General features: G+C 40.0%; 1 protein-coding gene across 6 annotated transcripts in view; it reads right to left on the bottom strand.

Moving 5' to 3' along the window:
• Positions 1-23,490, bottom strand: part of USP49 (ubiquitin specific peptidase 49) — a 63,586-nt gene that overhangs the window by 22,685 nt on the left and 17,411 nt on the right. For 3 of the 6 annotated variants that reach the window (XM_072424038.1, XM_072424048.1, XM_072424083.1), the window contains exons 2-8: positions 21,985-22,063; positions 21,369-21,464; positions 19,468-19,602; positions 17,035-17,108; positions 12,425-13,760; positions 12,080-12,284; positions 11,512-11,620 (exon numbers count right to left, since the gene is read on the bottom strand). In XM_072424038.1, coding sequence (XP_072280139.1) covers positions 11,512-11,620; positions 12,080-12,284; positions 12,425-13,744 — 1,634 coding nt within the window. In that variant the 5' untranslated portion in view covers positions 13,745-13,760; positions 17,035-17,108; positions 19,468-19,602; positions 21,369-21,464; positions 21,985-22,063. The other 3 variants (XM_072424059.1, XM_072424076.1, XM_072424067.1) reach the window with 3 other exon arrangements.

A 23,490-nucleotide genomic window follows, 5' to 3' on the forward strand; every position in this document is an offset into this window, starting at 1 on the left:
CAAAGAGCAACAACTGAAAAAACAGCTCTACAACACAAATACAAGTCTTCTAAACATGTAAAGGGTAATGCTGGTGATTCCAAGCCCTGATTTAAACCCACTGTTCTCCTTCCAGTTAGGTTAGCTATAGAGCCATGTATATTGTCTATCCCATCCCAGATATGAGTATAGCAATTCTATATAAATAATTAGCATGAACTATTACAATATGCCCAGGAGGAAATGTTGGCAGAATATGCAGTAATATGTGAAAAGGAGTAAACAAAATCCAAAGCAAAAAGAGCAGGAAAAACCAGGCTTACAGAACCGCTAGTGTAAGGTTCAACTGGGGTATGCCAATCTGTATGCTTCCCAGAATACCAAAGCAGTCATGGTTTAATCCTTCAAAAGAAGTCCATAACAGGCCTGTGTGACACAGATCTGTGTAGCAGGAGGCAAGGAACTTGTATACAGGAAATGATTGAAATCACCTCAGGATCAGGATCCCCCCGGATTTATGATCAAGGGGGAATTCCGACATTGTTGCCATTTCCGGGAGCGAACCACTTGCCAATCTGTGACTGCAGCCTTGCAAACAGGTAAAGGATCCCAACCTGATAAGGTGGATCAAGATAGCCCAAGAGTAGAGAAGAAGCGTGGCAAGTCTTTTAAGTCACCACCATGACCTTGCAGGCCATCAAGCTGAACAGGTGATACAGAACTGAAGCAATTCAGAGAATGGGGAGAAGTGGGTGAAAGATCTAGTGATGCTGGAGTCATCCACGATATATCGGGAAACAGCTGCACCTTAGCATTGTAAAACTTAACAAATCACATGTTTCAAGTGACTTGCATTATCTTAGTCATGCACTCTGCATACAACATCCTGTGGTCAAAAAGATGAACTGGTGCCCAAGAATTGTATGAATCCATTTTAATTGTATAGCTTTCAGATGACCTAATATGTTGTTAAATATATCTTGGTTCACAGCTTGTAAATCGAAGACTTGTGTGGCTTTCAGCCACCCTCTAACCCTGACATTAGGGCGGCCCTTGTTGTCCAAGTCCTCTTGCTGTAGGTCTTGCATGGTGGAGGCTTGAGAAGCAACTTGTTCCTGTAGTTATGTAACCCAAGTTTTAGCTGTTTGTAGATCCTTATACTCTGTATCAACTTTATTTGTTAAATCAGTGCAGTGCTTGTATTTCAGCACTGCAGGTTTCCTTGACCACAGCGACAAGATGGCAGAAGCCCATTTTAGTAGGCATACTGTGGCATTCACACCAGAGGGACATGTCAAGTATAATGTCCCACAATGGTGGGTGTTCTGGCGTTAATAGGTTGGCACATATGTGGGGCTGGGGGAGGGGGGGGGCCTCTTTTGGTACAGTGATCTACCTATTCCCAGAGGATCTCCCCACTGACTGAGCATATGTCCTAGGACTGGGACCATCTCTATGTTAAGGGGGATGTCATCCTGGAAGTAATAGGGGGGGGTTGCCAAAGGGGCACCGCAGTGTGGTGATCTATGGTTGGAAGTGGCAGTCCAGGGGGCTCATGTGTCTCCAGAGCCAGCTTTTTAACCTCTGCTACTGGAACTAGGGGAGTCGAGAGCTTACATGGCACCCTCTACAGTGGGCTGCTTGAGAATGAGGTCGATTATTAATTTTCTGATGCTCGGACGGATGCTGGTTCTGGCTACTGGAAATCCGGAGCTGCTGGGGACAAGTAGCGGTAGAGGGAAGACTTCTGCAGGGGATCCCAGTGTCCTCTGGCTGCCACAACTTTAGAGTCCCTCTGCTTTTTTGGTTTGCCTATCTTCTGCAGTGAAATGTGCCTTAGAGTGCTAAGAATTGCAGGGCAGAGAGGGAGCAGACCTAACACGCGTTTGCTCGTGGCGCCATCCAAGCCACAGCCCATATACACAACAGTTTTAAAACTAAATACATAGGTGTACCTATTCCTGACCAGCCTCCCACTTGATGCACCCTTGACAAGTATGCAAGTAAGAGTGCATTAGTAATTTACATCTATATTTTTGATTTGTGATAATTAAAATAGGTCAATACTGTAAAATTCTTCTGGTTCACATATGGTGGACAAACGTGAGAGATGAAGTAGCTAAAATGTACCTTTAAAAGCAATTGTAATCAAATCAGATCTTTGATACAAAATAAATTTAAAGGGCTATCTCCTCCTTATCCGAGCACAGTGTTTGAAAAATCCAGTAGCCTGATAACTAAAGCCCTCTCACAAGTATCTTATGTATTCCATTCCTTTATTTTTGGCTACCACCCCAAGACACCTCCCTTTCTTAAATATAGTAATTTATGTTAACAGTTAAAGGGTGCCATAAGGTACTAGTTGATTTGTTCTAGAATATGTTTAATTGGTCGATATGTACTTTTAAACCCATATATGTGTATAATTTTCCTTTATAGGCTCAGAAGAAATCTACATTGGGAGAAGAAAAGTTCTTTCTATACACAACATCCCTGTTACATATAGATTCTAGAGAGAAAAAAAAGGAAAAATATCTCTCTTCCAAATAAACAGAATTTTTTAGGTGTGTTTCAACAATTACACAGCTCCAATTTATCAATAAAAATCCTCTAAACAATTTTATTTCTACCAATACAATTAATTAAAAACACATAATACAATTTGAAACAACACTGTTTTCTTTTTGGAGTATGACGAATACATCAATCTCTTTACATTTATCCAGTTTTTAACTATAGAACCTCTTTTGTCGCCATTAGAAACACATAGACATCAAAAGAAGAGCAAAAACCCTATTTTCTAAACAACTATGTGACCTTTTGAATTTAAGACCCGATTGTTGAATTTCTTGTAAGCTTTTATTATTTTTAAATCCATATATTCCAGTCACTTTGTAGTTGTTTCAAAGCTGTAAGACGGGTTACTGCAGGCAGCTCCCGTGATGCACAAAGTTTAGAGGATTTTTATTGATAAATTGGAGTTGTGTAATTGTTGAAACATACCTTAAAAAATCCCATTTATTAGGAAAGGAGATATTTTTCCTCTTTTCTTTCTAGAATTTTCCTTTTTATTATTAAATTCCTATGTAATATCAAAGTTGAAAATTATTTATTTGTTTGGCTTTTTGGCATATTTTTGCTACTTAAGTGTTTATGAGCCTTATTAGAATATGTGTATATGACGCAGAATACATCAAGATGGTTACCCTTTTATTTGACGACGATTTTTTTCTTGTGCAGCCATACTTATAGTTGTTCACATAGGTGGAAAGAACTGAGCCACAGAGTCACTTTTTTTGTTTTTACATACACCACTCCCGATCACCTTTACTTCTGCCTTACTCCATCTATAAGCGAGGTGTACTCCCTGATGCTTTTCTTGCACACTTAGCAAACTTGAAATAGGGTTACACAGGTGATTTCTAATCTATTTCTAATGAGGCAGGTAAAAACTTGTTAGGAATTACTAGCAGCACGATTTCAGTGTACAGTAAGGTAAATTTGAACATCATTGTTCAAGCCTTTTCTTTCAAACACATATCTATTGGTCTCTAAAAGTGATGTGTGGCCTTGCTCACCAATAGTAAGGCACAGAAGTTTTAAAAGCATGGGCAGGGAGGATGTCTACCCCATACTACACAGCACTCGAAGACAAATATCCCAGTTGGCTTACCAAAATGAGATACAATTTGTTAGTAGTGAAGAAACCTATAACAACAAAATGGGCCAAATTTATCAAGCAAAATCGGTTGGCCGGTCGCGCATCCGTATTAGCGAGCTGAAATGCAAAGCGATCGCGCTAGTCATCAAGTGGATGAGATCGCGGCCAAAGCCGCGCAGCATCGGCAGCTTTACACTGGCGAGCTGGCATCAAAAGTCACTGTTCCCCTAAAAAATCATCCTTTCTAATGGCACACATATCACCCTTATCCCTAAAAAAAATGTTTGCGCTGTTGAAATGTTTAAAACATTTATGTGCGCCAAGAAAAAAGCATATTTTAGAATCACTTATTTCTTTTTTGTTAGGCAAGAGTTAACCGAGTTCAACTCCTCTCCTCAGGCACCTAATTAAAAGCTAACGATGCCTTGTCGGATACGTGTGAACGAGCGCGATGCTGCGGGCCTGACATCGCACAACTCCTTTTTTTTTTTTTTTTTTAACACTTTTCAATGTTTGTCCTGCATAAATATTTTCTTATTTCCACCCTTGATAGGGCAAAATTGGATATTGGTTTGGTAAGTATTTTTTTAATGCAATATTTGTTGGGCAATATTTGTTTTTGTATTTCAATATTTTTATTGAGGTTTATAGAACAAATAATAACATTTACAAACTTTTAAAAAACAATAACATTAATAATTACAACAGGGGCCAAAGGCAAGAACCAAGGATCGACAAACTACAGTCGTACAAAACATCTGTGATAAATGGAGTTATAAAGTACAATAACAGCAATCAAAACCCGTAATCTTGCTGTTAGGAGAGGAAAAAAGTGCCTCGCACTTTGACCCTGACTTTTAACACATAGCTAAGGGGAAACACAAAAGGTTAAGGGGAAAGGGAAACAAATGTTAGTAAAAAAAAAAACAAGAAAAAACACCAGGGTGATGGGGAGGGAGGGAAAGAGGAAGTACTAACGGAAACTAAATACAGCTCAACATTCAAGTTGAGGTCCCATAACCAGCTATTATGAACCCTTGTATGATAACCATGGTTCCCAGACATCCTCAAATCTGTCCAGGGAGTTCTTTAAAGTGTGAGTGAGTTTGTCATTCACCGTGATCCAATTCAACTTAGAGACTATGGGTTCTAAGGGAATTGTGGGGGCCTTCCAGGCTTTAGCCAATGCAATTCTACTCGCCACAAGTAGCAGTCTAATCAGTTTTTGGGTGGATTTCGATAATGTTATATCAATTTTACTAAATAGTGCAGCTTCCACAGTAACCGAAATCCCCTGATTCACCACGCTTGAGATTAAGTTGAATACTTCATTCCAGAACCTCCTGGCCACCGGGCAAGTCCACCAAATATGTACCATGGAACCCCTGTCCCCGCACCCTCGGAAACACAGAGGAGAAACTGAAGGGAACATCCTCGCCAATTTAGCTGGGGTGAGGTACCATCTAAGGGCTACTTTAATAGTTGGCCTCCACCACCGCAGAATTGAGAGATATTTTAGATAGGGCATAAATCATGTCCTGCCAATCCTCCAAATCCCACGTGTTGCCCAGTTCATTTTCCCATTCCCTCATATATCTCAATTTTTTACGCTGGTCAATTAATGCTGAATAAATGACCGAGATTTGCCCCCTCGTGTTAGCTATAGATGAACAAGTGCTTTCAAGGGGCGAGGAACACATGGGTTTTGGGGCTTCCCTAATTATCTGCGAGATAAAGGAAAACAGTTGTCTATAGTGAAAATACTCTGTGGCTGGAATTTCAAATTGAGAGGATAAGTGTTCCCAAGTGACTACTGCTCGTACATCTATCATGTCCTTAATTCGCCTAAAGCCTTTAAAGATCCACCATTGAAATTCTGCTGGATGCATTCCCGGCGAAAAGTCCGGATTAAGCCACAATGGGGTCAAAGGTTTATGGATAGAGGAAAGCTTCGGGTGGTGGCTAAATCTGTCCCGAATCTGCATAGAATGGGATAGGGCCGGGCACTTAACCGGGCCTCTGGTGTTTTTTCTCCTCCACATGATGGAATCTATGGATCCCACAAAGCCATCCAAATTCTCCAGCTCAACCCATTGGGGTCTCGCACCTTGTAGAGAGCTCAGCGATAACTGATCCACTTGCGCCGCTACATAGTAGTATTTCAAATGCGGAGCTCCCAACCCTCCCAAACTTTTGGGAGCTAACAGCGTGTCTTTGTGAAATCTCGCCTTCTTCCCCCCCCCCAAATAAATTGCATCACCCTAGATTGTAGTAAACCAATCTCTTTCATAGGCACCTGTATCGGGAGTGTGCGAAATAAATAAAGCAGTCTAGGCAATAAATTCATTTTAACGGCCGCAATTCTTCCCAGCCACGAAGGCGGGGACAGGGACCACCTCCGGGTATCCTCATATACTTTCTTAAACAGTGGGCCATAATTACATCTATAAAGACTATTGTATGTAGGGGTCAACTGGATGCCTAGATATTGAATAGAATCTTTATGCCAGATGAAATCAAAATTCCCCTGGAGCGTTAACAATATCTTCGTAGGAAGATTTATATTAAGAGCCTGAGACTTAGATTTATTAACCTTCAAGCCCGAGCACAGTGCAAAGTCATCCAGAATTTTCATTAAATTCGGCAAGGTCGTAATTGGGGAGGTGATAAACATAAGGATGTCATCAGCAAAGAGAGCACATTTATGTTCCGTCTGGCCACATTTAATACCCTGGATATTAGGATCTGCCCGTATTGCTATCGCTAAGGGTTCAATTGCCAATGCAAACAGCAGTGAAGATAGGGGACAACCTTGTCTGGTCCCCCTCTTAATTTGAATCGCCGATGATAAGAATCCCCCTAGTGAGATCTTGGCTTCAGGTAGATCGTATAGCGCTGAAAGAAGATTAGTAAAAAAAGGACCAAAACCCATTTTAAGGAGCACCTGGAACAAGTAACTCCAAGATATACTGTCAAATGCTTTTTGGAGGTCAAGCGAAAGTAACATGGCTTGACGAGCCAGTCCCCCATCCCAGCCTGAGTTTACTACCGATATAAGATCGATAGCCCTCATTGTTTGGTCCGGAGCCTGCCTGTGTAACATAAAACCCACCTGGTCCGGATGAACATATGCTCCCAAAAAGGAGCTCAATCGAAGCGACAAAATCTTCGTCATAATTTTCAGGTCACAATTAATCAGGGAGATAGGCCTATAATTAGCCACTTCCGAAACATCCTTCCCCGGTTTAGGTATTACACTAATGAATGCCCTATTGGCATCCCCTACCAAGGCGTTTCCCTCTCTGAGGTAGTTGAAATATAATACCATGTGAGAAGCCAATAGAGGACTAAACGTCTTGTAATACAGATTTGAGAATCCGTCCGGACCAGGCGAGCTGCCCTGGTCCGGACGGACCCATAACCCATAACCCCCTGCAACTCTTCCACCGTAAAAGGTTTATCTAGGAACGCTCTATGTTTGGACCGCAGTTTAGGAAGGTCAAGTTGGTCAAGAAATCTTTCCAATCCCAATGAATTATTTGAATCAGCCGAACCATATAGACGACTGTAAAAATCTTCAAAAGCCGCAAGAATTTTTTCTGGGTTTTGTGATAACCTACCACCCTTAGTCTTAATTTTAGGAAGAGCATGGGACTTGGGCTTGGGGTTAAGTTTATTGACCAAGAGACTTCCCGGTTTGTCACTCCAAACAAAAAATTTGTGTGCTGACCATCGCAAAGATTTTTCAGCTCTGGTAGTCAGTAACAAATTAAGTTCGTTGCGTTTCGCCTCCAAATGAGATTTCAGAACTACATGCGGCGTCAACTTGTGTTGCAATTGCAATTTATGATATTCCTGAAGGCTGGTATCTATCATCTTATTGTGGGCTCGTTTGCGTGTCGCACCCATTTTAATCAACTCGCCCCTCATGTAGGCTTTGTGGGCCTCCCAGTTTATAGCTGGGGATGTGTCATCTGCTACATTAATCTGAAAGTAATTGCCCAACAGTGATTCTATATCACTCTTCATCATATCATCAGAGACAAAGCTCTCATTGAATCTCCACCTAAACCCAGGTTGCGATCTATCAAAGCCCGTCAAATATAAGGCCAGGGGGTCATGGTCTGACCACGGAGTCGACAGAATACTTGCTCCAAGTAAATTGGGGAGCATAGAAGACTGGATGAAGCCATGATCTATGCGGGAGTACTGATTATGTGCCGCTGAGAAATAAGTATAATCCCTGACCGAAGGATTCATCTCCCTCCAACCATCCACTAAATTATGTTTTCTCAATAGGAGAGAGAAATTGTGGCTTTTTTTCGGGGGATCCCTGTATCTGCCTTGCTTAGCTTTATCTAAAATGTGATCTAAAGCCAAATTGGAGTCCCCCAACAAAATCAAGGAGCCCCTTACTTTGGGCCAAATCTCTTCCAAAAAAGCAAGAAAGAAAGCCATTTGACCCTCATTGGGCGCATAATAAGAAACGACAGTAATCACATGTAACCCAACATATCCAATCACCACTAAAAATCTACCTCCCGGATCCCTAAAAATCTCCAGGGGTGAGAAATTCAAACTTTTCCGAAAACACAAAAGAACTCCACATTTCTTTTTGTCAGAAGTGGCATTATAAAACAGAGGATAGTTTTTATGAAGGTATTTGGGGACCGAATTATTGGAAAAATGCGTTTCCTGTAAGGCCAATATGTCAACATTTAAAGAATTATAGTAGTGGAACGCTTTGGACCGTTTAACAGGAGAATTAAGACCCTGAACATTATGGGATAACAGCGTTAGTTTAGAGGCCACCACTGGGGCCACTGATGGGTCAGTTGTCATAAAATAAATAAAATACCAAGAGCCAGGTTAGCACTTCCTCTAGGGACAGGAAAAACACAAAGGGAGAAACAAGACAAAACCGGGAACAGACAAGACAAATCAAAAAAAACATACAACACATGAGAATGCTCATCAAAACAACCGCAGGGTTCAGGCCCCGCCCCGGCCCCCGGAACAAACCCGGTCCCAGGGTCCGGGAGAGAGCCCCAACCCCTGTGCCTCCAGGAGCCCCCAATAGCTCCATCTCGGCAGAGAAACTCCCTCCGGGCCAAATCAAATAAATAAGACCCGGATTGGACTCTCCGTAAATGAGGGCATGTTTAACCCCCCGGATCCCCAACCCCCCCAAAAGCGAACATTTAGGCATAGAGTACCAGCACAGAAACTAGGTTAAGTTTCCTATCATTCTATCTAAAGGTACAATATGCTAGCAGTAGGCTCGGCAGCCACTAAATAAACACACTAACAAGGCAAAAATGGCAAAAATTTCAGTGAGAGGAAAAAAAAAGAAAAAGGGCAAGTATGCATTGGAAGAACAAAAGAATTAAGCTTTCCAACATATAAAAAACATTGCGCAATATATAAAGGAGTCACAGCCCTACTGAAAAGGTCCAGAAGCTAAACCAACATCATAGCACATATGAGAAAATAAGAATAAATAATAAAAATAATAAAAAAGTGCTAGACATCAAAAAACAAAAAAACAAAAAAAAAAAAAAAATTAAAAGGGGCCAAGCAAAAACTGGACCGCTTTCAAGAAAGAAAGGTAAGTAACAGGACATCACCGACTGGACATCAGGTAGAAGAAAAAAAAAAAGGGGGGCCAAGTGAGAGTCACTGGTCGATGCAGGAAAGCGTTCAGTACAGCCCATCAGGTTGTCTTCTGCGGATGTCGCCCTGGTGGTTTAACCTTGGACCAAAGTGGATATAAGGATGTAGAATCTGCTCCATGTGTCAGCGGCTGGGCCTCCATCCTTTGCAGCAGATTTAAATCTTTAAGGAGCTGTTCACCCTCAGCAAAAGATGTGAAGGAAAAACTTTTCCCCTGCAGTTGGAAGATCAGTCTCAAAGGGAAAGCCCATCTATATTTAATCTTGTGATCGATTAACACCTGTAACAACGGTTTAAGCGCCCGTCTACGTTGAATTGTGAATGGGGTTATATCGGAAAAGATTTGTATCGGGTGACCTTCCATCTCAATTAGATCCAGTCCCCTAGTTACTTTCAGTAGAGCTTCCTTCGTGCCGAAGTCGTGAGGCTTAACTATCACATCCCTTGGGGGGCCATCTTGTCTGGGAGCTACTAGAGCCCTATGAGCCCTGTCCAGCAGTAGCTGAGACTCCGGTAAGTCAGGTAGAAGATAGAGTCAGGTAGTGCGGAGAAATCGCTGCACTGCCTCTGTCACATCTTTAATTGATTCAGGAAGACCTCTTATTCTAAAGTTGTTTCTGCGCGACCTATTTTCCAGGTCATCCAACTTTAACTGAAGATCATCAATCCGGTCATTTAAGACCGATATCCCTTTGGAATTCTGATTGACTTGGGCCACCGTGTCATCCACTTTCTTCTCAAAGATATCAATTCTTGCACCCAAACTCTGTAAATCTTGTCGTACTTCAGAGGTGATGGTCTCTGTGACCTTAGCTAACTCGGACTGTAAATGGCCCGCCAGGTTCATGTAGAGCCTATTCTCTGCCTCTGGAAGGTCATGAGGGGAAGAATGCACAATAGGATCCTGCGTGAGAGCTCCATATCTAGATCCCTCTGTATTAAGCCATATGTCAGGGGTAGAGGCCTCCGAGCCCTCCCCTTGTATGTGAAGGTGGCCCTGTGATGCAGGCTTAGGCCCCATTAATAGCTGGTGCTGGGATTGATGAGGGCTGGGGGAATCCTGTAAAGCCCGCCCGGTGGCTGGAGGAGAACAGGAGGCACTTACTAGTATATATACAGCTTGATCTCAATTAGTTTGCAGTGTTGCAAAGCAATCCAAAAAGTATAAAAAATGTATCACTTACCCAAAGGAAGAAGCATTAAAGATTCTAAATAACTGTAGATATGCACAGAACAGAGCAGGTGTGCGCTAATAATTGCTATGATCTCACGATTGACATCTTAACAGATCCTCCTTAATCGCGCATCTGAAATCTAATCGCCTTAATTGCTATGATCTCACGATTGACATCTTAACAGATCCTCCTTAATCGCGCATCTGAAATCTAATCGCCTTAATTGCTATGATCTCACGAGTGACATCCTAACAGATCCTCCTTAATCGCGCAGCTGAAATCTAATCGCCTTAATTGGCGGAATTCGCGACCCCATTTTGTTATGAAGGCAAGCATCCGGCTTGGCAGTGAGATGCGAATGAACGAGCACATATGACTCCAGCCCGCGGTAAACCGACTCGATATAACGGCGCGAAAAAACACGCAACCAGCGAGCGCGGATTTTATTGATGAATTAGGCTCAATGGCTCTACACTTTGGTCCCTATGCTGACTGAGGGTCAACTTTATCTATGCAGGCTTATGTTAATAGACAAATTGTATGCTTCTAGATATCTCAACCAATACTCTAAGCATTTCTTTCAAAGACAGCCCAAGTTCTCAACAAAAGAGTGCTCAAGATGTCAATTGGTAGACATAACGAAAATGTTTCAGTATACAACATAGTATTTTACAGTGTTCATTAGGTGCTTTAGATGTGTTATGATATGGTAAACATTTTTTTCTATGTTTTTTTCTTTTAAAGTAGGGTCTTCAGTTTGTTTGAGATTATTTACCATGTGCTATTTGTACAAAAGAGCTTGGGATTTTGTTTTAATAATGTTTATGGTTTGGGGCCATATATGTGCGTTGGACCGGACTTTCTCTCCATGCCGAAGTTGGGATCAGAGCATACCTGAGGCCCTCTGAATTATCTATACCAAATCCACCCCCCCTTTTAATTAGTTAACGCATCTGATAAGGATGCGTTAACGGATTAACTTAATACAGAGAAGGGGGGCTTCTGTTTTTCTACAATTCATACCTGAAGCGCTTAAGATGCAGTCGCAAAACCTGAGGTAGTCTGAATATCATAAGCTGCTTCTTGGCCTCGCTGAGCACAAGGGGCTTTGGGGATGATTTCCGTCTCCGACCTGAAATAAAATTCTCGTTAGTGGTCGAATAAATCTTCACAGGTAAACCAGACAACCATGCAAACATGAGTTTAGAATTCCAAATAGAATTTCAATACCAACGATACTTCATAAAGTGAAAATGTTCTCAAAATAAGAAAATTGGGAGATTAACTTGATATATTACTTTATGTTAAACCACTTTAGGTGATAATAGCAATCAAATATTTGTTGTCACTGCTGCTTAGGACCCATTGATAAATCTTACCTTGAACTTCCAGTTGTCATATCGAGGAAAGTGGACAACTCCATTACTCTGCCTAGTCCATAAACCTCCATTTATATTTATAAAATGTTCATAGTGGACAAGGGATAGTTCTTCCTCATGTTCAGGATTCTCTGGTATTATTATTACACCAAATATTAAACCAATAAGATAGACCAAAACAACATTACTATTGACATGTTAAGAACACTCACTATTACACTGGTCACAAGCATAAATTCTTCCTTCCAAGGCCTCAGTTTCTGTAAACTTGGACAGCATTTCGGTAAGAGTGCACTCAGTAGTAGTGACTGGAGCAATACCCTTTTCTAGGCAGTGATAACGCTCAGGGAATTCCAATGACAAATCCCAGAAAGGTTCAACAGTGTCAGACTTATAACTGCATGTTAAACATGTAACCTGTATAAAAAAAAATGCAACACACTAATGTAGTTATGCTTGTCTAGTCTGAGGGGAAAAAAGGCCTGCAAAAAAATTAAGTGCATAGTTGGGGAGGTGAAAATATATGAAACAACAGTAACTAAGAAATGTGTTCTCACCTGACTAAGCAGTTGTCCATGGAATATTGTGTTTACTACCTTTAACACCTGTTTAGTGAGCTTCCTCTGGGAAATTGGGATGAGTATTCTGTGTTTGCTTCCCTCAGACTCTAGTTCCTGTTGAACCTTATCAAGTAGCTCACACAAGAACTCCTGGGCATCTTGCTGGTCATATCCCCTAAAGGCTGGAATGAGGTTCCACACAGAGTGCAACATGGCAAAGGGCGAAACCAGCGCCCATTTCCCTGACCACATAACTCGAAAGAGTGTGTGTAGTTCATGGCAAAGGGAGAGTTGCTTGGTGCTGGGTTCCTTGTCTTGAATTAGCTCCAAATTCTTCTTGAGTGATGATTCCCCATTCAACTTAAGGCCCCCAGATGGGCAACGTGCATCACTATCATTCATACGGTGCTTGCCATTTGCAGCTTTTGCCAGAAGTTCCTCTTTCTCAGAAGGATCTAAGGTAAGGAAGCATTCCCTGAACTTCTGCAGGTGACTTAGTACCTGCAGTATAGAGTTCATGTAGCAGGTGTTACCAAGGTTGCGAAGTCCTGTTACTCCAGGAGTCACATTGGGTCGTATGGAGTATAGCTGATTAAAGCGCCTTTGTGCCTCCTTTCTTGAAGCTGGGCTGCTGGTTGTCATGTCCCTGAATTTGCGGGGAATAAGGCTGTCCCTGTGTGTATGTGACAAAAGACGGGCACTTTTCCTAGGAGGGGTGTTTGCTAGCTCTTCAAGAAGACGCCGTTTCACTTCTTGACGCTTTAGCCTAGCTTCTACTTTCTTTCTTTCCAGCTCAGCTTTCTGTCTCTTTTCCTCCAATTTAAGCTGGCCTCTTGAACTTTTTTCAAACCAATGCCTAAGCGCTTTGGCTAGCAGTGTATGACGCCGATGCCGCAGTGCTGTGAGCATCATTGGTTGCCCTCGTGACTTAAGACCACCAGCCCCCCCCTCCATAGCTGTGGATTGTGAACGCAAACTTCTGCGGATTGACGATTCCTGCTTCTGACTCTGTACAGCAGACAGTGCACTTCTTAGTAGCTTTAGGTCACCCTCTGGGTTATCATTTAATACATAGTCCTGGCATAAATAGCAAAAGACATAAAGCTCATGCACCTCCATAACCAAAGGGTGTCTGCTTTCTTGGAAGTGTCGTAATGCATGCTCTTCAATGTAGCGTCCACAGGCTACATGGGAACACTTGAGACAGGCCCAAATCGACTCTCTTGTGTCACAGTCCACACAGCGCCATTTTTGTGGATTTAAAATTGAGTGATCCTGGGATAACCGTAAGCGACCCACGTGTTTACATCGATCCATGTCTCACAGCAAGATCCTACAAAGTAACAAAAATTGGCAGTAGAAATCACAGCAGTGTGTACAATATTCATTCAAATCCTACAGGTTCCAATGTTCAAAAATTGTGAGAAGATATTCCAACTACTACTACCAACATTTAACCAAAAAAAAAAAAAAAAACCCTCACATCACTAGTTTTATGTAAACCAAATACTAGCTAAAAATATTTGGTTATTGTAAAATACCTGAAATCCAGGTAAAGTTTGGATGAGCAAAATAGACTGTTTCTGCTTTGAAATGCACTGCCAATGAGAAAGGCGAGATTAAAGAGTGCAAAGGATTTCAACTTTCCCTGAAAGACGCATTTTTGTGTTTTTTTTTTTTTTTGCATAAATTATTTAAACGCACAATTTGGGCCTGAAGATTATTTTCAATTTTTGCACGTCTACAAATAATTTACAATAGTTGAAAAAAATCAGGAGAAAGTTTTAAAAAAAGCTAGAAAAAAAGAGATATTTTAAGTCATTTGAGCGAACCACTATTTCTTTTGACTTGAACAAGGATTGTGTCTGCTCAGAAGGCAAAAGGCAATGTGATGGGCTGCTTTCATTTTGTTTTTAAAGAAAGCGGGACAGTTATAGTGGAGTGTCGTAGTTACTAATTTATATAGTTATCTATGGCACATACCTACAGTTGGGTCCATAAATATTTATATATTTATAAATATATAACTTTTTTCTAATTTTGGTTCTGTACATTACCACAAATAATTTTAAATGAAACAACTCAGATGCAGGTGAACTGCAGACTTTCAGCTTTATTTTAGTGGGCTGAACAAAAAGATTGCAAGAAAATGTAAGGAACTAAAGCCTTTTTTTCACAATCACTTCATTTCAGGGGCTCAAAAGTAATTGTACAATTGACTCAAAGGCTATTTCAGATAAAAGGCCTGGTGTTGATTGGGGGGGGGGGGGGCTGTATGTGGAAAACTCTGCTGTGAACGGACAACATGGGGTCAAAGAAGCTCTCCATGCAGGTGAAACAAGCCATCCTTTAGCTGCAAAAACAGAAAAAACCCATTCGAGAAATTACTACAATATTAGGAGTGGCAAAATCTACAGTTTGGTACATCATGAGAAAGAAACAAAACTTTGGGGATGCCAGTGCTTTCCACCAAAAGACCTGGATGTCCACGGAAGACAACAGAGGTGGATGATCACAGAATAATTTCCTTCACAACAGTTAACCAAGTGAACAAATCTCTCCAGGAAGTAGGTGTATCGATATCCAAGTCTTCCATAAAGAGAAGACTGCATGAAGGTAAATACAGAGGGTGGACTGCAAGGTGCAAGCCACTCATAGTTACATAGTTATATAGTAGGTTAGGTTGAAAAAAGACATAAATCCATCAAGTTCAACCACTAGGGAAATAAACATATCCCAGATATAAAACCATATAAGACATAGTTGGTCCAGAGGAAGGCAAAAAGAAACCTTAGTACAATTTGCTTCAACAGGGAAAAAAAAGTTCCTTCCAGATTCCATCAGGCAATTGGATGTTCCCTGGATCAACAGTCACTGTTATTTTTACTTTAAACCCTTAATACCCAGTTATATTCTGTGCTTCTAGTTTAACATCCAGCTTTTTCTTAAAGCAAATCGATAGTAGTTGCTGAAACTACTTCCTGAGGGAGCTGATTCCACATTTTCACAGACCTTACAGTGAAGAATCCATTCCTTATCCGGAGCTTAAACTTCTTTTCCTCCAGAGGCAAAGAGCGCCCTTTTGTTCTTTGTAATGATCTCAAAGTGAATAATGGGGAAGAGAGTTCTCTATATGGACCGTTTATAAATTTATACAGGGTGATCATTTCCCCCCTTAAACATCTCTTCTCAAGGGAGAATAGATTCAGTTCAGCTAATCTCTCCTCATAGCTGAGCTCCTCCATTCCTTTTATTAACCCCCCTAGCGATAGTAAATTCTGGGGGTGATGCCAGCTGGCACCACCCCCAGAATTTGCTATTGCTGCTCGCATCTCCTGGAAGAAGGTCTGCATTGTGCTTTGCATCTCCCTGGGGATGCAGAACAGCAGCAGCAGCGTCTGGGAGAGGCAGGCAGGACATCCCCACTCGCATCACCCAGGAGGATGTGACATCTTCCGGGTGATGGGAGTGGCGATGTATTCAGGGGTGTGGCCGGGCAGGAAATTTAAAAGTAGATTACAGTGTAATCTGCTTTTAAATGGGTTTTACAGTAAAAAACACTATACAACAATAAAAATAAAAGTACATTTTTAATTTTATATTTTATATTACATTGTTGTTGTCTATTTCATTATTTTTTAAAATTATTATTTATAATTATGTATTATATTGTAATTTATGATTATAAAATAATAAATAAATATAATTATCATACCCAGGAGTTAATCCTATGAATTACAGGCTCACAATATAGTGTGATGGCTTGGGCGTGCATTAAAAAGGAGGAAACCCAGCATCTGGTGATGTCCATGAGTTCAAGACTACAGGCTGTCATACCCAGCAAAGGGTTTTCAACCAAGTATTAGAAATGAACATTTTATTTTCAGCTTTTAAATTTGTTCAATTACTTTTGAGCCCCTGAAATGAAGTGTGTTAAAGAAAGGCTTTAGTTCTCTACATTTTTTCTTTTTGTTCAACCCACTGAATTAAAGCTGAATGTCTGCTGTTCAACTGCATCTGAGTTGTTTTATTTAAAATGAGTTGTGGTCATGTACAAAAACAAAATTAGAAAAATGTCTCTGTCCAAATATTTATGGACCTAACTGTATTTTTGGAGAGAAACCATCACTAGTTTTCTCCAAATTCTTTTTTAGTTACATAAATCCCATTGGACTTACGGTTATAAAATACAGAATAATAGTATGTTCTTAAGATCAGATCATTTTTGTAATAAGAAATGAGCATTCTCCTAAAGACAAATCTGCCCTGTGTTTAGTAGATTGCTACCCTGGCTGTCTGAATATGAAAGCCCCATTTACAGTCTAGCCCAGGAATCTTAGTTGCACAGTGGTTTTAAACCACTTTTAGTTGTTTAAGGTCTGTGTAAATTTTCATTTATCAGGATCATGGCATAGCTCAAGTTCAGTTGGACCTGTACTTTTATGTTGAAGACATTTTCAATTTATCTAAGCCACTTCAGTTTTAACAGTCATTAAGAACATACACCAGTTGAATTCACACAATCCAGTCCAAATCATTGTGGAATGCTTCAAGACAGATCATAATCATCTAAGAACAGGGTAAAGGTCTGAAAGTTGTGAACCCACCTTGTTTTAGTCACATAATTACATCCCTGGGTGTCATGCAGCCTGGACAAACAGAGGGGACATCTGGTATGCACCTGCATGGAAAGAAAGAGGCCACTTATTTCAAAATGGAACAACCATCTCTAAACAGATAGGGGACATTGACATCATCTCTCTCAACACATGTCATTTTAACGTCTTTACTCCAGCAATTTGAAAACACAGGTCAACATGTCATTTTCATCAGATATAATTTTATGTGGGCTTTGTAGTATTTTTGATGCGGATTTTAAATCTGTGTTCAGTTTTTAAGTAGCACATCTAATTTTTGTGATACAGCTAATTATATATTGTGTGAAATTCATTATAAATAGCTATAACATATTACAAAATTTAATGATAGTTTTCTTTTTTTAAGGTTAGAGACAGCACTAACTGCGATTTATTTCATTTCATGTCATCATGTCTAGAAATTGCCTTAATGATCCAGACAGTTTCTGTTACATGTGTGGTTCATTCACGATGAAAGCACAACGTCGCCAAATTACCACAGCACTTTAAAAGATATACAGATTATATTACAGCTGTCCACTTGGTGACCAGGATAAATCTTAGGCTCCACATGTTATCTGTACCAGTTGTTCCAAAGGATTGCATGACTGGCTAAATCAGTGTAAAGCAGCAATACCATTTGCAATTTCGATGGTGTGGAGAGAACCGCGAGACCATCTAATCCACTGCTATTTTTGCTGCGTCAACAAAAGTGAATTCTCAGGTAAAACTAAGCACAACATTGTATATCCCAGCCTTGATTCTGCAATTAGGCATGTTCCCCATGATGATTCATTGGCAGTTCTGGTACCGCCACCTGATGGACTTGGCCAATGAAGATTCAGAACCAGAGACCTTTACACAAGCAAAGCTGCATGATCTCGTTCGTGGTCTAAATCTCTCCAAAGACAAAGCAGAACGTCTTGCTTCAAGGCTTAAACAGAAGCACTTGCTTGCAAAGGATGTAACTGTAACTCACTAAGGAAAACAAAGTAAAAACCTGACAATGTTCTTCACTACTGATGGCTCACTGTGCTATGGTAATGATATAAATGCACTCTTTAACAGTTTGTCACAAGAGCATGTTCCATCTGAATGGCGTATGTTCATTGATTCCTCTAAAAGTAGCTTGAAAGCAGTCTTACTGCATAATGGTAATTCCAAATCAAGTTTACCGATTTCACATTCCGTTAACCTAAAGGAGTCCTATGAACTTACTAATTGAAGAAATCCAGCATAAAACACATAGTTACATAGTAGGTTAGGTTGAAAAAAGACATAAGTCCATCAAGTTCAACCACTAGGGAAATTAAGATATTCCAGATATAAATGCTATGGAAATAGTTGATTCAGAGGAGGGCAAAAAAAAAAAAACCTGGTACAATTTGCTTCAACAGGGGAAAAAAATCCTTCCTGATTCCATGAGGCAACTGGATGTTTCCTAGATCAACATTCACTGTATTTTTACCCTCAAGTCTTAATACCCAGTTATATTCTGTGCTTCTGGAGCTTCTCCCTTTTGCAGCAGGACTTAAGCCATGCGTTTAGCTGTCTAAGCTTCCTCTGCCTTTCCTGTGTTGCACATGGCACAGGCAATATTCCAGAGATCATAAACTTGGAGGTCCTTTCCTTCAACTTGAAACCTAGTTCCTTAAACTGTTTTTTAAGGATCTTCCCATCTTCCATCCATCCTGTCATTGGTTCCAACATGCAGCAAGACAGCTGGGTCTTGTCCAGCCCCTCCCAGTAATTTGTCCATTCGGTCCACAACATGCCGAACCCTTGCACCAGGGAGACAGCAAACCAGTTAAAGGGATCCGGGCGACAAACTATTCTATCAGTCCTCCTGATCAAAAAAAATCCCATGACAACCAATTGTCTTTTACCTTGCGTTTCCCTCCCCACCACTACTAGATGGCCTGCTCTCCCGGCTGTTAGGGGTAGCAGTAACATCTAGAGTTGACACCACTGGGTCTGCCACCTGCACATGTTCACATAACTTTGCAAATATGTTGGGGTGCACAAACACAGGGCTAGCCGTCCTTTTCTGGGAGCCCCTACCACTCCCTCTAACTAAACTGACCCAACTCCCTACATGTTCATCCTGATTAACCTCTCCACCATCCACATCTAAGCCATTAACTACCTGCTCAGTGAGCTCGGAGACCCCTCTCAAGGTGATCGTCTGATCTCAGTGTTGCAATGTGCTTCTCCAGCTCTCCAATGCGGGATACCAGAAAGGGGACTTGCTCACAACTGTCACAGTGGTATTCACCTAGGAGCTATTGCTCCATTTGTGCATACATATGGCAGACTGTGCACTGAACCAAACCTTCCACCTTGGCACCACTAGTTTTACCAGTACAATGTTTGTTTTACAAGGATCTATAAAAGTTTACTTACCGATTGTAGTTACTATAAGGATTAAACTCCTTTTGTTTTCAAACTCCACTTGATTCAAGCCACTTGTTTCACCAGCCAAGAGAATGCTCAAGGTGAGTCTGCACAAAACCTAAATCACCTATGAAACCTTGACCCCTTAGATGTCAGCAAGGAAAAAGAAAAAAAAGCTATTTAAAACAAAACTGACAGTCAAGCAGACACAACCCAACAGTCAAACAGACACAACTCCACAATGCACAATATCAGAAAACTTTTTTTAACTCCACAAGTCAAGAGTTGTAACCAATCTGTGGGGATATAAAGGTCATTGGCTTGCTGCTAGGAATGCAAGGAGGATTCACAAAATATTGCTGTTTCCTATGCCTGTGGGACAGCTGATCCACAGGAGAAAATTATGTCAAGCGTTATTGGCTACCAGGAAATACCTATAGGCCCGGAAGAAGCAGTGTCAAGTTTCTGTCCCTGGTTGATCCGCATAAAATATTTCTGCCACCTCTCCATATCAAGTTAGGCTTGATGAAGAACCTTGTAAAGGCCATGGGTAAATCAAACTCCATGGGTTTTCAGTACCTTGTTGAGAAGTTCCAAACATAAGCACTGCAAAAAATGAAGGAAGGGATATTTATAGGGCCACGGATCAAGTCTGCTTTGCAGGATAATGTTTTCAAACAATCTCTCAAATTTTCCTGGGCAACCATAAGTCTCCTGCATACAAGGAAGGAGTTCAGAATCTGCTTGATTCATACCAGAAACCGGGTTGTCGCATGTCATTAAAAATACATTTCTTGCAGTCTCATCTAGAATTCTTTCTGGAAAGTCCTGGTATGGTGAATGACGAACAAGGAGAACATTTTCACCAGGACATTCAGTTAATGGAGCACTGCTACCAAGGTTTCTAGAATGAAAGTATGATGGCTGACTACTGCTGGATGCTGTACCGCAACAATCCAGACAAAGAGTACACAAAAAAATCTCTAAGCATTTCTGAAGAAACAATAGTTTCTAAGCATATACCACACGTGTACGTGTGCCTTATTGTACTTCACACTGAAGATGTATTAACATTCACTTCAATGGTGAGTACAAAATACATGCACGTACAATGTTGACTTTAATAGTAAACATTACTCAGGAACTGTAGGTGTTTGATCTGAAATATGCTCGAAAAATTTATTTAGAAAAGTTTGCTGTGGTTTCTGATGATCATCAAAAATTTTTTGTTGCCTGTGCAATTAACACCTTCAGCCATGTGAATTGAAGACCCAACACCTATTGCCTATGATGACAACTTTTTTCCTTTTAACAGGGAGGTTCTATAACTATCACGTGTCCCACCTTGTCTGTGTCAATGTCAGTCAATGTCTGCATTGTCACCTTCCATGGTGATTGTATGCCTGTACGCACCTTAGGTTTACTTTGAAGAGATTGTATAGTGTAGTAATACATATACTTTACAGTGTAGTTTAGTAATAATATATTATTTTGCTACTGTCTTTTATTATGTACGGTCTTATTTTATATAATATATTATTGTCAGTACTAGATCACAAAATATTTTTTAAATTGGAAAATATATACATGCATTATTCCAAATAATTTGCCTCATGAACAAATAATAACCACGTCAGCCACTGTATGTAATTGGTCAATGTATACTTAATTACAGTTTTTTGTTTGTTATATAAAAATTTACGAAGAAAGAGAAAAAGAGAGAGAGAAAAGAGAAAAAGAAAGAGAAAAGGAAAAACAAAGTCTAGAACAATAGTAAATGTTAAATATCTCTACACATTTTCAATTTCTCGTTTTTTGGTGAGCCAAATATTGTAAGAATCCTATGTAATCAGTGAAACATCCTAATAAAATACAACTTATTTATGAAATACAATATGGAATTTACATACCTGTTAACTGATTCATGAAATTCCTTGCACAAAGTTGAATCTGGTTTCTTTCCATGTCACATAATCACAGTAAATGCTCAGAACTGCCTACATTACCTAAAAGTTTTCAAAAAGTAAACTTACACATAGAGTTTAGCCCAAAGCAGATAAATGCAATAGGTAATGTCAAAGTGCATAAATCTACAATCAGAAAAAGACTGCACCAATTTAACCTACACAGGACCGATGCAGAAAAAACAAATGTGTTGGTTAAAAAGTTAGTGCAAGATTATAATAAAATAGCATACATTTTTAGTAAAATAACTTTGAAGCTTGGTGGTGAAAAGATTCCAATTTGGTACTTGATGAGAATGCAGGATCATTTGTTAAATCTAAAGTACAGTCAAAAATACAGAAAAAAACATGGCTCAAACACGGAAACTGCATTGCCATCTTCAGTGATATATCGGTTTCAGAAACACATGGCACATAATAGTATCATCACTCTACATTTTTAGGTATGTCACTGAATATGTCAATCTACTGCTTCTGTTATGAGTTAAATAAAGAAAGTATTTCATGCACAATCCAACCATTAGGCGTACCCTGTGGCAACACTAACAATGTCATTACATACCTGGATTCCAATCCGCCAAAAACCTGGAAATGTTTCTTTCCATTTGAAGGCAAAGCCGATTGCACACATCTTTAATCACCTAATAGATTACAAAATACATTGCATGAATACCACCACTATGCAGTCCAACACTATGCAGGTTGTCAAACATTTTTAATTTGACCATATGCATTAAACTTACAGGCATATTATCACAAAAAGTACAACTGTTGTGTAAAGAAAAAAAAATTGCAAAATGTAAAGTTGGAATCTGTAAAGATGGAAAGGCCCATGGAGGGAGGTTGATGATTAGGTACGATCCAATGCAGAGAGTAAAGAGAAAGAGAAAATAGTGAGTCATGGAAACCCTAAGTTTGTGGTCCTGATAAAAAAGACAATATGTCATATGTTTTTCTCTTTTTTGTTTAAACATTTAGGCTTGTTGATGTTCAGATCTGTCCAGGCACTTGTACGCATTCTTAAAGCCTTAAAATAGCCAAATGATAGATATATCATTATTTATATATATTAGAATAATGTTATATTGAAAACAGATCTTTTTTTTGAGCAGGCATTTGTGGAAGGTAGCATTTACACACATTTTTTCAAAAGCTCTCTGCAGCTTAAACTTAAACTGCTCAAAATATAAGTAAATTGCTTATTCCTTGCTTGAATAAGAAACACACACACACACACACACCTATTTCAGGAATTAAAAAAACAAAAAAAAACATCAACAACAACAAAAAAAAAAAAAATGCTTATAAATGCTTGCACTGACAAGACAATCCTGAATGTCTAGCTGTGTATAGCAGCCTTCCAGGAGCAATAAATTTCATTTTTTTTATTACAGGTGACAAAAGACTGAAAGATGCATTAATAAGTACTGTAACATACAGTGCTGTTCTGCTCTATGGAGAAGGGAAGCGGGAAAAAGGGAGCGGCACCCTGCTGTGCTCTCTCCCCTTCATGAACAACGTCAGACGGCAGCTGTACACACATTAGATCTTCGTCCGATTAAAGCGATAATCGGATGACGTGTGTAAGTACCCATAGTCTTTTTATTGGATTTCTGCATGAAACCAAATTATTGTTTCTTATCCCCCCTTCACTCCTCCATTCTAGCACCACCAATTGATTTCCCAAGCTCCTGGAGGGCTAACCCAGAGACACAGAAAGGGTAAGGGGGCGACAGTGCAGACTTAAGGCAACCCAAAAGGTTGCAATTGTAGAATTCCAGCAGGACACCATGTAAACAAACCATGCTTGCACATAGATATTGATGCAATCTACAGTATACTTTGCTGGCAATGATATGACTAATGTAATGTGCTTTCACTGGTTACATGATTACATAGTAGGCTAGGTTGAAAAAAGACATCAAGTTCAACCACTAGGTAAATAAAAATATCCCAGATATAAAACCCTACAGGACATAGTTGGTCATGAGGAAGGCAAAAAAAACCCTGGTACAACTTGCTTCAACAAAGGAGAAAAAATTCTTTCTTGATTCCATGAGGCAATCGG

The sequence above is a fragment of the Pyxicephalus adspersus genome, chromosome 1 (assembly GCF_032062135.1).
Source record: "Pyxicephalus adspersus chromosome 1, UCB_Pads_2.0, whole genome shotgun sequence".
Taxonomy (NCBI): domain Eukaryota; kingdom Metazoa; phylum Chordata; class Amphibia; order Anura; family Pyxicephalidae; genus Pyxicephalus; species Pyxicephalus adspersus.